Consider the following 12,663-nt stretch of genomic DNA (forward strand, 5'->3'; position numbering starts at 1 on the left):
GAGAGAGAGGGAGCGCGCACGAGAGAGAGGGAGCGCGCACGAGAGAGAAGGAGCGCGCACGAGAGAGGGAGCGCGCACGAGAGAGAGGGAGCGCGCACGAGAGAGAGGGAGCGCGCACGAGAGAGAGGGAGCGCGCACGAGAGAGAGGGAGCGCGCACGAGAGAGAGGGAGCGCGCACGAGAGAGGGTGCGCGCACGAGAGAGAGGGAGCGCGCACGAGAGAGAGGGAGCACGTGCGAGAGGAGCGCACGTGCGAGAGGAGCGCACGTGTGCGAGAGGGACCGCGAGAGAGAGAGGGAGTGTGCACGAGAGTGTGTCTTTGGACTGTGGGTGGAAACCGGAGGACCCGGAGGAAACCCACAAATAAACGGGGAGAACATAGTAACTCCACACTGTCACCCAATGCCGGAATTGAATCCGTGTCTCTGGCGTTGTGAGGCAGCAGTGCTAACTACTCTGCTACCGTGCTGCTCGTATAAACAACATTATGAAACATTCTGTGTATTAGGAGCCATGGCCATATTATCCCCAATGATCTAGTGACATTTTTCAGATATGCAAAGCTAGTTGAGACCTCGTTGCTGGACAGCTGATAAGAAAGACCGAGTCTTTGTTTCTTCAGGAATTCAAAACCTGCCGGCATCAGCTGATATGGGAGCTAGGAACTGGCAGCCATCAATTCCTCCCATAGACACACACTGGCTGTAAGAATGTAACATTTTAAAAAGGAACTGTTTCCCCTGACCTCCAGAAAACGGTTTCGAAAGCATCACGGCATATATCCAGCGTATCATAGTTCCATCTTTTTTCCATGTCACCTTTCAAAGATTTTGGACAGTATTTGTGCTTCAACCAACATCACTAAAACATATGGCCTGTTCATCGATGACGTTGCTGTTTGTGGTGTTATGGGAGAGGTGTTTTCAGAACCCCAAAATGTATCATGGAGTCTAACCAACCCCCCCCCCACCCTGCTTTAATGGATTGTTGCTTTTGAAACACACGGCTTGCTCCCCAGGTGTAGTATTACAATTATGGACATGTGGTTTTTAAAACAAAACAATGTTTATTCCATGAACTCAAATTAACCTTTTAAATAAACATTGGATCTCTTAATATCCCTTACTTCAAAGATAACCCTGAAAATAATACACTACCCAATCCTGCAAACTGTTCCTTTACACATCCAGAAGACTTAACAAATCCTTCAAACAGAAGCACATTAGATTTATATTCAATATTGAGACCTTTTTACAATTCCAATTTCACCAAAGGATTAAGAGATAGTCCTTCATGGCAGAGATCACCAGCAATGCAGCTCACAGTCACACCCAAGCTGCTGCCTCAAACTGAAAACTAAAAGACCCAAAAGCAGAAGTGAGCTCAGCCCTGTGACATCACTTCAGTAATATGATCAGCTTCATTTCTTAAAGGTACATTTCTTAAACGTTCAATTCTTAAAGGCACTTTAACATGACATTGGCAACTTTCTATCTTGACAAGGTTCCTACATCACACTTGGATTTGGGTTTATTATCATGTGTACTGAGGTACAATGAAAAGTATTGTTCTGCGTACAGTCCAGACAGATCATTCCATACATGAAAAACATAGGACATAAGATAAATACACAATGTAAATACATAGACATAAGGTGAAACATACGGAGTGTATTCAAACATACTTCATTGGCTGTAATGCTTTTAAGGATGTATGAGGTCGTGAAAGATGCTGCATAAATGAAAATATAGTTGCAAAACTTCACACACACCTGTGGAAATACAGACACGAGCAGGCGCGCACGCGCGCACACCCACACACACGGCACACAGACCCGCGGGCATACACAAACCCACACGGGCGCACACACAGACCCGTGCGGGCGCAAAAACAAACATTAATGACAGGTTCTTGACACTTGCCTGACTTTCCTTCACTTTATCCTGAACTGTTTTGCTGTTCCTTGACTCCTCCAGTAGTTTTTCATAGCGAGGGCAATTTGGTATCGGGAACTTGAGAAACTGAAACAACACACATAGCTTTCACTAGGCATTTGGTGAAAACAGCTCAACTAGGGTGCCACAATAAATCAAAGGAGACACTGGATCAAGCCAGATTATAATGTCAAACCCTGCCCCGGGAGGTAGGGAGCTCAGTGATACAAGAAAAGGCACTGTTCTCCATGCACTCTCATCATTATGGGTACTTACCTTTTCATCTTTCACAGGCACAGTATGCACGGGAATTGGCTGCCACTTCAGGTCAGGATTGAAGATCTGGCGTCCGTGTGGAGGGTAGAGACCGGCAAGATCTGACTGAGCACTCATTAGAGTTCGGTCGATATCCGTACTCCGAACATAGATCTACAGTGGAGAGAAAAAAAGGTTAAAAGGCATCAGATATGTTCTCACGGTGTCGCAGCTGTCAGGTACGGGAGCAGCAATCCCACCAGTGGTATGGTGTTTCTTAATTGTCAATCCCCAACCCAACATAGTCACTGGAGCATCATTCCTTAAGGTGCAAGGAGAATGCCCAGCGCCACTTCCTTGGGCAAACTAGAGAATGGGCATGTTCGCCTGAAAGGATAGGAGGTCAAGAGGAGGTTTGATGAAGGTGTTTAAAATTGTGACTTCCGGTGGCGGCCATGGAGTGAGAGGTCACTTATTTTGTAGCTCCCGCTCATGGTGGACTTTTGGGACCTTTCCTCCCGACGTATGGGGGATTTGACCGGTAAAATTGGAGACTGGTGAGGCAGAGAGGAGGAACCCCCACCAGTTTATGGTAGCATCAGTACCAGCATGGTAGCATTGTGGATAGCACAATCGCTTCACAGCTCCAGGGTCCCAGGTTCGATTCCGGCTTGGGTCACTGTCTGTGCGGAGTCTGCACATCCTCCCCGTGTGTGCGTGGGTTTCCTCCGGGTGCTCCGGTTTCCTCCCACAGTCCAAAGATGTGCAGGGTTAGGTGGATTGGCCATGATAAATTGCCCTTAGTGTCCAAAATTGCCCTTAGTGTCCAAAATTGCCCTTAGTGTTGGGTGGGGTTACTGGGTTGTGGGGATAGGGTGGGGGTGTTGACCTTGGGTAGGGTGCTCTTTCCAAGAGCCGGTGCAGACTCGATGGGCCGAATGGCCTCCCTCTGCACTGTAAATTCTATGTAAAAAAAGTTTATGGAGACGTGGACCAAAAGTGGTCTGAAAAGAAGAGATTGTTGGGCAATGAAGAGAGTGGAGCCTGCAGCCCAGGAAAACATGGCGGAGGTTGAGGAGCTGAGATTGCCGGCCCAGTGGTCAACGAAGCAGCTGGTGAAATTCCTCCAGGAATTCCACAGAGTTTCGGTAAGCAAAGACAGGAGTACCTGGACCCAATTAAGACAGGGATTGATCGGGTGGAACAAAGGTTGAATGCCCAGGGCCTGGCAATCCAGAAGCTGAGCACGAGGACCAGCTACCTGCGATGGTAATAGCGATGGATCTGATGACGGACCATCAGAAAAGGCTGCAGGAGAAGGTGGAGTATTTGGAGAACAAGTCGCGCAGGCAGAATTTGAGGATCGTTGGCCTCCGGGGCATTGAGGGAGCCATCGCAGGGGTATATGTGGCACGTAAGCTCGAGAAGCTGCTTGGCGAAGATGAGTTTGCTTGGCCCTAGGAAGTGGACATGGCACACAGAGCACTGACGAGGAAGCCGCGGATAAATGAGTCGCCAAGAACAAAGAAAATTACAGCACAGGAACAGGCCCTTCGGCCCTCCCAACCTGCGCCGATCCAGATCCTTTATCTAAACCTGTCGCCTATTTTCCAAGGTCTACTTCCCTCTGTTCCCCACCCGTTCATATACCTGTCCAGATGCATCTTAAATGATGCTATCATGCCCGCCTCTACCACCTCCGCTGGTAAAGCGTTCCAGGCACCCACCACCCTCTGTGTAAAAAACTTTCCACGCACATCTCCCTTAAACTTTCCCCCCTCACCTTGAAATCGTGACCCCTTGTAACTGACACCCCCACTCTTGGGAAAAGCTTGTTGCTATCCACCCTGTCCATACTTCTCATAATTTTGTAGACCTCAATCAGGTCCCCCCTCAACCTCCATCTTTCCAACGAAAACAATCCTAATCTACTCAACCTTTCTTCATAGCTAGCACCCTCCATACCAGGCAACATCCTGGTGAACCTCCTCTGCACCCTCTCCAAAGCATCCACATCCTTCTGGTAATGTGGCGACCAGAACTGCACGCAGTATTCCAAATGTGGCCGAACCAAAGTCCTATACAACTGTAACATGACCTGCTGACTCTTGTACTCAATACCCCGTCCGATGAAGGCAAGCATGCTGTATGCCTTCTTGACCACTCTATCAACCTGCGTTGCCACCTTCAGGGTACAATGGACCTGAACTCCCAGATCTCTCTGCACATCAATTTTCCCCAAGACCCTTCCATTGACCATATAGTCCGCTCTTGAATTTGATCTTCCAAAATGCATCACCTCGCATTTGCCTGGATTGAACTCCATCTGCCATTTCTCTGCCCAACTCTCCAATCTATCTATATTTTGTTGTATCCTCTGACAGTCCTCCTCGCTATCTGCAACTCCACCAATCTTAGTATCATCTGCAAACTTGGTAATCAGACCACCTATACCTTCCTCCAGGTCATTTATGTAGATCACAAACAACAGTGGTCCGAGCACGGATCCCTGTGGAACACCACTAGTCACCCGTCTCCATTTTGTGACACTCCCTTCCACCACTACTCTCTGTCTCCTGTTGCCCAGCCATTTCTTTATCCACCAAGGGTGATGGTGGTACGAATGCACCGATTCCTAGATAAGCAACAGATCTTGAGGTGGGCCAGGCAGATGAGGAGCTGTAAATGGGAAGATAAAGAGCTGCGCATTTACCAGGACTTGGGTGCGAACTGGCCATAAGAAGGGCGAGCTTCAATGAAGTTAAATCGGCCCTCATCAAGAAGGGGGTGAAGTTCGGCATGTTGTCCCCAGGTCGTTTGTGGGTCACTTATATGGGTCAAGAACTTTATTTTGGATCGCCGGATGAGTCAATGAACTTTGTGAAGGACAGGGGACTGGCAGGTGATGGAAGAATTGAACTTGGGAGCGAATGAGGCAGAGAGGAGGAATCCCCCACCAGTTTATGGAGACGTGGACCAGAAGTGGTCCGAAAAGAAGAGATTGTTGGGCAAAGAAGAGAGTGGAGCCTGCAGTCCAAGAAAACATGGACTATGTATGTAGTGTTTTTGTACCAGCTTTTGGGCCGTGGCTCAATTTTGTGTGCGGGTTAACTTTGTTCTTGTGGAATTTTCTTCTTTGTGTTTGTTGGGGATTGTTATGTTTTGCATATGTATGTTTGAGCGGGGGGGGGGGACGACAGTGGGGGGTAGGATGCTTGGCGCCATGGGCGGGGGCTACCAGGCTACCTCGGCGGACTAGCTCACGGAAGCTCAATGGGGGGGGGCGAGCAGGTGACTAGTTTGATATGGGGGGTTGGGATTGTTGTTTTGTTAGTGGGGGGAATTGTTCTGCTCGCTCGTCAGGGGAGGGACTGGCGCTGGGAGAAAAATTGGAGGTCGAGGACGGTGGGCACCCGAGGGCAGGCATGAGGAGACACGGGACACGAGCTGTAGACTGGCTCCAGGAGACAACAGGATTGTGGAACAGATGGGGGGAGGGGGGTAGACCCATGGAGGTTTGGACGGCCAAGAGCGAAGGAGTTTTCTTTTTTCTCCCATGTTCACAAAGTGTACTCCCGGATTGATTTGTTTTCATTTTAAACAGGGCTTCGCTGGGGGGGGGGGGCAGCCCCCGCAATGGAGGTTGGATATAGGACTGTTAGCAGATGAGGGGGGTGTGTGGCGGGTGAGGGAGGCCATACAGAATTATTTGCAGATAAATGATACAGGGGAAGTTTCGGCAGCAACGGTGTGGGAAGCGTTGATGTCAGTGGTTAGGGGGGAGCTGATCTCAATACGGGCTCATAGGAAGAAGGTGGAGCGGGCAGAGATGGATAGGCTAGTTAGGGTGATTCGCCAGGTGGATAGGAGGTATTCTGAAGCTCCGGAGGCGGGGCTGTTGAAGGAGCGGCAGAAGTTGCAGATGGAGTTTGGTCTGCTATCCACAGGAAAGGCGGTGGGGCAGATGAGGAAGGCGAAGGGGGAGGGGGAGGGGGGGGATATATGAGTAGGGTGAGAAGGCCAGGAGGATGTTAGCACACTAGCTAAGGAAGAGGGAGGTGGCCAGGGAGATAGGAAATGGGAAGGACAGAAGCCCATCGAGTTTGCTCCGCCATTCAATCATGGCTGATATTTTCTCATCCCCATTCTCCTGCCGATTGGTCACAGGCCAATCTCCCTACTAAATGTTGATGACAAATTGTTGGCCAAAGTTTTGGCCTCAAGGATAGAGGGACTGTGCTCTGGCGATGATACAGGAAGACCAGATGGGGTTTGGTAAAGGCAGGCAGCTAACGGCCAATGTTAGAAGGCTCCTAAATGTGATCATGATGCCCACCGAGGGGAGGGAGGCGGAGGTAGTGGTCGCTATGGACACGGAAAAGGCTTTCGGCCGGGTGGAATGGAATTATTTGTGGGAGGTCCTGGGATTGTTTGGGTTTGGGCAGGGCTTTATTGACTGGGTTTGGTTGCTGTACCAGGCACCGGTGACGAGTGTGCGGATGAACCGGGTGAGTTTGGGCTACTTTAGACTGAACCGGGGGACAAGGCAAGGATGTCCCCTCTCCCCACTGTTGTTTGCTTTGGCCATAGAGCCATTGGCGATGGCGCCAAGAGAGTCAAAGGACTGGAAAGGGCTAGTTTGGGGGGGGGGGGGGGGGGGGGGGGGATTATGCGGATCTTAGGGGAAGTTCTTGGGTACAAATTGAATATGGGTAAGAGTGAGGTTTCTGTGATCCTGGCGAGGGAGCAGGAGAGGAGACTGGGGGAGCTGCCGTTTAAAGTCGTGGGAGGGAGTTTTCAATACTTGGGAATTCAGGTGTCACGGGGATGGGAGCAGCTACATGAATTAAATGTGGCCCAGTTACTTGAACAAATGAAGGAGGACTTTCGGAGGTGGGATATGCTCCCGTTGTCACTGGCGGGGAGGGTTCAGACTGGAGAAATGACGGTTCTCCCAAGATTTATGTTTGTTTTCCAGTGCCTCCCTATTTTTATAGCAAAGGCCTTTTTTAAGCGGGTGAATAGGGTGATCTCTGGGTTTGTGTGGGCGGGTAACACCCCGCGAGTAAAGAAGGTGCTGCTGGAGCGGAGCTGAGAGGAGGTGCGCTGGCGCTGCCGAAATTTAGCAACTACTACTGGGCGGCAAATATAGCCATGATCAGGAAGTGGGTAGCGGGGGGAGGGGTCGATGTGGGAGCGAGTAGAGGCAGCATTGTGCAAGGGCACAAGTGTGGGGGCTTTGGTATCGGCTCCTCTGCCGTTCTCGCCGGCCTGGTACTCCACAAGCCCGGTGGTAGTGGCAGCTCCGAGAGTTTGGGCGCAATGGAAGAAGCATATGGGAGTGGAGGGAGTGTCAGCGTGGGCTCCAATCTGTGATAATCACCGGTTTGTGCCGGGAAGGTTGGATGGGGGGTTTCGGAGTTGGCAGAGAGCAGGGATTGAGAGGCTGGGGAATCTATTTATCGACGGGAGCTTTCTCTGTTTAGAGGATTTGGAGGAGAAATTTGAATTGCAGAGAGGGAATAGGTTTTGATATCGGCAGGTGAGGGATTTTGAGCGAAGGCAGGTTTCGACCTTTCCGCTTCTACCGCCGCAGGGGATGCAGGACAGGGTAGTTTATAGAACGGGAGTGGGGGAGGGGAAGGTATCAGAAATCTATAAAGAACTTATGGGGTGAGAGGAAACCCAGATTAGTGAGCTAAAGTGTAAATGGGAAGATGATCTGGGAGGGGAGGAAGAGGCGGGTCTGTGGGAGGATGCTCTGAGCAGAGTCAACACGTCCTCATCATGTGCCAGTCTCAGCCTGATACAATTCAAGGTGGTTCACTGGGCACACATGACGGTGGCCCGGATGAGTAGCTTTTTTGGGGTGGAAGACAGGTGTGCGAGGTGTACAGGAGGGCCCGCAAAACATGTCCATATGTTTTGGGAATGCCCGAAGCTTAGGGGATACAGGGAGGGATTTGCTGATGTCATGCCCACGGTACTAAAAACGAGGGTGGTGCCGAGTCCAGAGGTGGTGATTTTTGGAGTGTCGGAAGACCCGGGGGTCCAGGGGGCGAAAGAGGCTGACGTCTTGGCCTTTGCCTCCTTGGTAGCCCAGAGACGGATATCGCTAGCACGGAGGGACTCGAAGTCCCTGAAATCAGGGGTTTGGGTTAGTGACATGGCCGGGTTTCTCAGGCTTGAGAAAATTAAATTCGCCCTGAGAGGATCAACGTTAGGGTTCGTTCAAAGGTGGCAGTCATTCATCGACTTCTGAGAAAACTAAACTGCCAGCAGATTCAATAGGGGGGGGGGCTTAGGGAGTAAGGGGAGGTAGGGGGGAGTTTGGCTATTTTGTGTCTAGAGTCAGCGGGAACAGTGGGAAATGTGTTACGCACTGAATTATGTTTACATTTGTATTTGTGTCGTTCATTGTTATAAAACCATAAATGCCGTAATAAAATTATTATTTTTTAAAATTGTGACATGTCTACACAGAATAAAATGAGGAACTGCTCTATTGGCAGAAGGGTCAAAAGAATTCACAGATATAAGAGATTGGCAAAAGACGCAATGGTGATACAAGGAATTATTACACAACTGATTAGGAAGTGCTGGAACAAAAACAGATGAAGAGCAGTGATGAAAGAGATGATAGTGGAACTTGCTGGATTGTTCTTGGGGGAGTTGGGAAGACTGGAGGGCTGAATGGTCTCCTGTGAGGCTTTCTGATTTTACACCCAGAATAATATATTTGATTCTTAACTGCTCTCTGAAGTGGCATAGGAAGTTACTCAGTTGTGTGCAAAGCTTCCTTCTACACGGCAATGAATACAACAGCACAGAAGCACGTATGTCTTGCTGCCCCCTGAACTCCGACACTCCAAAAATCGCCACCTCTGGACTCGGCACCACCCTTGTTTTTAGTACCGTGGACATGACATCAGCAAATCCCTCCCTGTATCCCCTAAGCTTTGAGCATTCCCAAAACATATGGACATGTTTTGCGGGCCCTCCTGCACACCTTGCATAGGGCTTTGGTGAGGCCACATCTGGAATAGTGTGTACAGTTTTGGTCTCTTTATCGGAGGAAGGATGTTCTTGCTCTATTGGGAGAGCAGAGAAGGCTTACCAGACCGATTCCTGCGACGGTGGAACTGACTAGGAGGAAAGATCGAGTCGGTTAGTCGCTGGCGTTCAGAAGAATGAGGAGCAATCTCACAGAAACCGATAAAATTCTAACAGGACTGGACAGGGTTGATGCAGGAAGGATGTCCCCTATGGTGAGGGTTTCCAGAACCAGACATTAAAGTCTGAGGATAGAGGGCAGACCATTTAGGACAGTGTTTCGGAGAAATGTCCTCACCCAGAAAGTGGTGAGCCTGTGAAATTCATTACCACAGGAAGCAGTTGAGGCCAAAACATACAGAACTTCGGGCGACGGGAATCAAAGGGTATCAAGGAAGCCGGGTTCAGGCTATTGAGCTGGATGCTCAGCCATGACCATAATGAATGACAGAGAAGGCTCAAAGGGCCTCCTCCTGCTCCTACATTCTACATTCCCTGTATAAGGAAGTCTTGCACACAACTGAGCGACTTCCTATGCCATTTGAGGAGGGCAGTTAAAAATCAAATACATTCTACGTTTCTGTGAATGCAGCTCTTACCAATGACACTGATGCACAGTAACAGCCGTGTGCATCATCTACATGATGCACTGCAACAACTCACAAGGGTTCTCTTAGCAGCACTTCCAACCCCACAATGATCTAGAAGGGCAAGGGCAGCAGATACCTGGGAATACCACCACCTGGAGGTTCCCTTCCAAGTCACTCCCCATTGTGACTTGTAAATATATCGCCTTCACTGTCACTTGAATCTCCCTCCCTAACAGCACAGTGGATGTACCTACACATGGGCTGCAGAGGTTCAAGAAAGCAGCTCACCACCACATTCTGAAGGGCAACTAGGGATAGGCTCGACCAGCTGGCAACGCCCAGATCCAGGGAAAGAGGGCCGAAGGGCCTGTTCCTGTGCTATTATTCCAATATGTTCAAAAGCCATGTCCTGTGAGAATATGAAAGGAAAGAAGGATCTTAAACAAGGAGGGTGGAAGGTGGTGAATGGGGATTATTAACTGGGCAGCTGACACTGGGGTGCATGGGCATGAGTAACTAGGGGGGGGGGGATGAGTAACTGGGGAGCTGGCACAGAGAGTGGTGCATGGGGATGAGTAACTGGGGGGGGTGAGTAACTGGGGAACTGGCACAGGGGATTGTGCACGGGGATGAGTAACTGGGGAGCTGGCACAGGGAATGGTGCACAGGGGTGGGTAACTGAGGGGCAGGCATTGGGAGTGGTGCATGCGGATAAGTAACTGGGGAGTGGTGCACAGGGATGAATAACTGGGGAGCTGGCACATGGCATGGTGCATGGAGATGATGTAACTGGTGAGTTGGCACTGGGGTGGTGCATGGGGATGACTTACTGGGGAGCTGGCACAGTGGATGATGCATGGGATTACTAACTGGGGAGCTGACACTGGAGGTACATAGGGATGATTTACTGGGGAGCAGGCAGAGTGGATGATGCATCAGGATGAGTAACTGGGGAGCTATTACTGGGCATGATGCACGGGGGTGAGTAACTGGGGAGCTGGCACAGGGGATGTTGCATGGGGATGAGTAACTGGGGAGCTGGCACAGGGGATGGTGCATGGGGATGATTTACTGGGGAGCTGGCACAGTGGGTGCTGCATGGAGATGAGTAACTGGGGAGCTGGCACAGGGGATGGTGCATGGGGATGACTTACTGGGGAGCTGGCACAGTGGGTGCTGCATGGGGATGAGTAACTGGGGAGCTGGCACAGTGGGTGTTGCATGGGGATGAGTAACTGGGGAGCTGGCACAGTGGGTGCTGCATGGGGATGAGTAACTGGGGAGCTGGCATTGGGAGTGGTGCATGGGGATGAGTAACTGGGGAGTGGGCACAGGGATGAGTAACTGGGGAGTAAATGTTCGGTGGGAATTCAGCTGTTGGGAGTGGGCGGAGCTACAGAGTTGAGTTGTCAGTATTTAAACTAGCTGCTTCACGAATTAGAGTCTTTTTGGCGGGAATTCAGCTGTTGGAGTGGGCGGAGCTGCTTCGCTGCTTAAACAGCGGCCACAGGGTCTTTGGCGATAAATTTGAAGAGTGACATCACAGCAAAGCAGTGACCTGATTGGCTGGTAAGGAAAGTGCTCCAATTAGCAGTAGCTGGGAGAAATGTAACTCTTCGTGTGTTGGTAAGTATTGTGATTGGGAAGTAAAATCTTTATTCCTTTCACTTATTCATTATTTGATATTATATTTGTAATCAGCTAAGGTAAAGTGTAAAAATGGCAGGAGATCCCAGACCCCTGTTATGCTCCTCGTGCTCAATGTGGGAGTTCAGGGACGCGGCCGATGCCCCTGACTCCTTCATGTGCGGGAAGTGTGTCTAGCTGCAGCTCCTGTTAGACCGCATGGCGGCTCTGGAGCTGCGGACTGACTCACGTTGGAGCATCCACGATGCTGAGGAGGTCGTGGATAGCACATTCCGTGAGTTGGTCACACCGCAGATTAGGATTGGTGAGGGAGACAGGGAATGGGTGACCAAAAGGCAGAGAAAGAGCAGGAAAGGAGTGTAGGTGTCCCTTGCAGTCATCTCCCTCCAAAACAGGTATACCGTTTTGGATACTGTTGGGGGAGTTGACTCACCAGGGGACGGCAGTAGTAGCCAGGTTCATGGCACCGCAGCTGGCTCTGCTAAACAGAAGAGCGGGAAAAAGACTGGCAGGGCTATAGTCAGAGGGGTTTCAATTGTAAGGTGAGTAGACAGGTGTTTCTGTGGTCGAAAACGAAACTCCTGAATAGTATGTTGCCTCCCGGGTGCACGGGTCAGGGATGTCTCAGATCGGCTGCAGGGCATAACGAAGGGGGAGGGTGAATAGCCAGTTGTCGTGGTGCATATAGACACTAATGGGATGTGGTCATACAATCAGAATTTAGGGAGTTAGGAGATAAGTTAAAAGGTAGGACCTCAAAGATAGTAATCTCAGGATTGCTACCAGTGCCAAGAGTAGAAATTCAAGACTAGTCAGAATGAATACGTGGCTTGAGAGATGGTGCAGGAGGGAGGGGTTCAGATTTTTGGGACATAGGAACCGGTTCTGGGGGCAGTGGAACCATTACAAATCGGATGGTCTACACCTGGGCAGGACTGGAACCAATGTCCGAGGGGGTGCTTTTGCTAACACTGTTGGGGAGGTTTTAAACTAATGTGGCAGGAGGATGGGAAGCCAGTAAGCCAGATAATAAACTCATTGTGACTAAGGGGAAGAGTAGACAGGGAAGAGGTGATGAATGCAAAGGGACAGGTGGTCTGAGGTGCATTTGTTTTAGTGCAAGAAGTGTAGCAGGTAAGGCAGATGAACTTAGGGCTTGGGTTAGTACCTGGGAATATGATGTTA

At 50.2% G+C, this 12,663-nt stretch overlaps 1 protein-coding gene across 1 annotated transcript in view; it reads right to left on the reverse strand.

Annotated features, from left to right (window-relative positions):
- LOC119971561 (lysosomal acid phosphatase-like) overlaps positions 1-12,663 on the reverse strand; it is a 153,603-nt gene that overhangs the window by 91,184 nt on the left and 49,756 nt on the right. The window contains exons 4-5 of the mRNA XM_038807253.1: positions 2,210-2,362; positions 1,922-2,020 (exon numbers count right to left, since the gene is read on the reverse strand). Coding sequence (XP_038663181.1) covers positions 1,922-2,020; positions 2,210-2,362 — 252 coding nt within the window. The remainder of the gene's footprint in view (positions 1-1,921; positions 2,021-2,209; positions 2,363-12,663) is intronic.

Source organism: Scyliorhinus canicula, chromosome 9, assembly GCF_902713615.1.
Source record: "Scyliorhinus canicula chromosome 9, sScyCan1.1, whole genome shotgun sequence".
Lineage (NCBI taxonomy): Eukaryota > Metazoa > Chordata > Chondrichthyes > Carcharhiniformes > Scyliorhinidae > Scyliorhinus > Scyliorhinus canicula.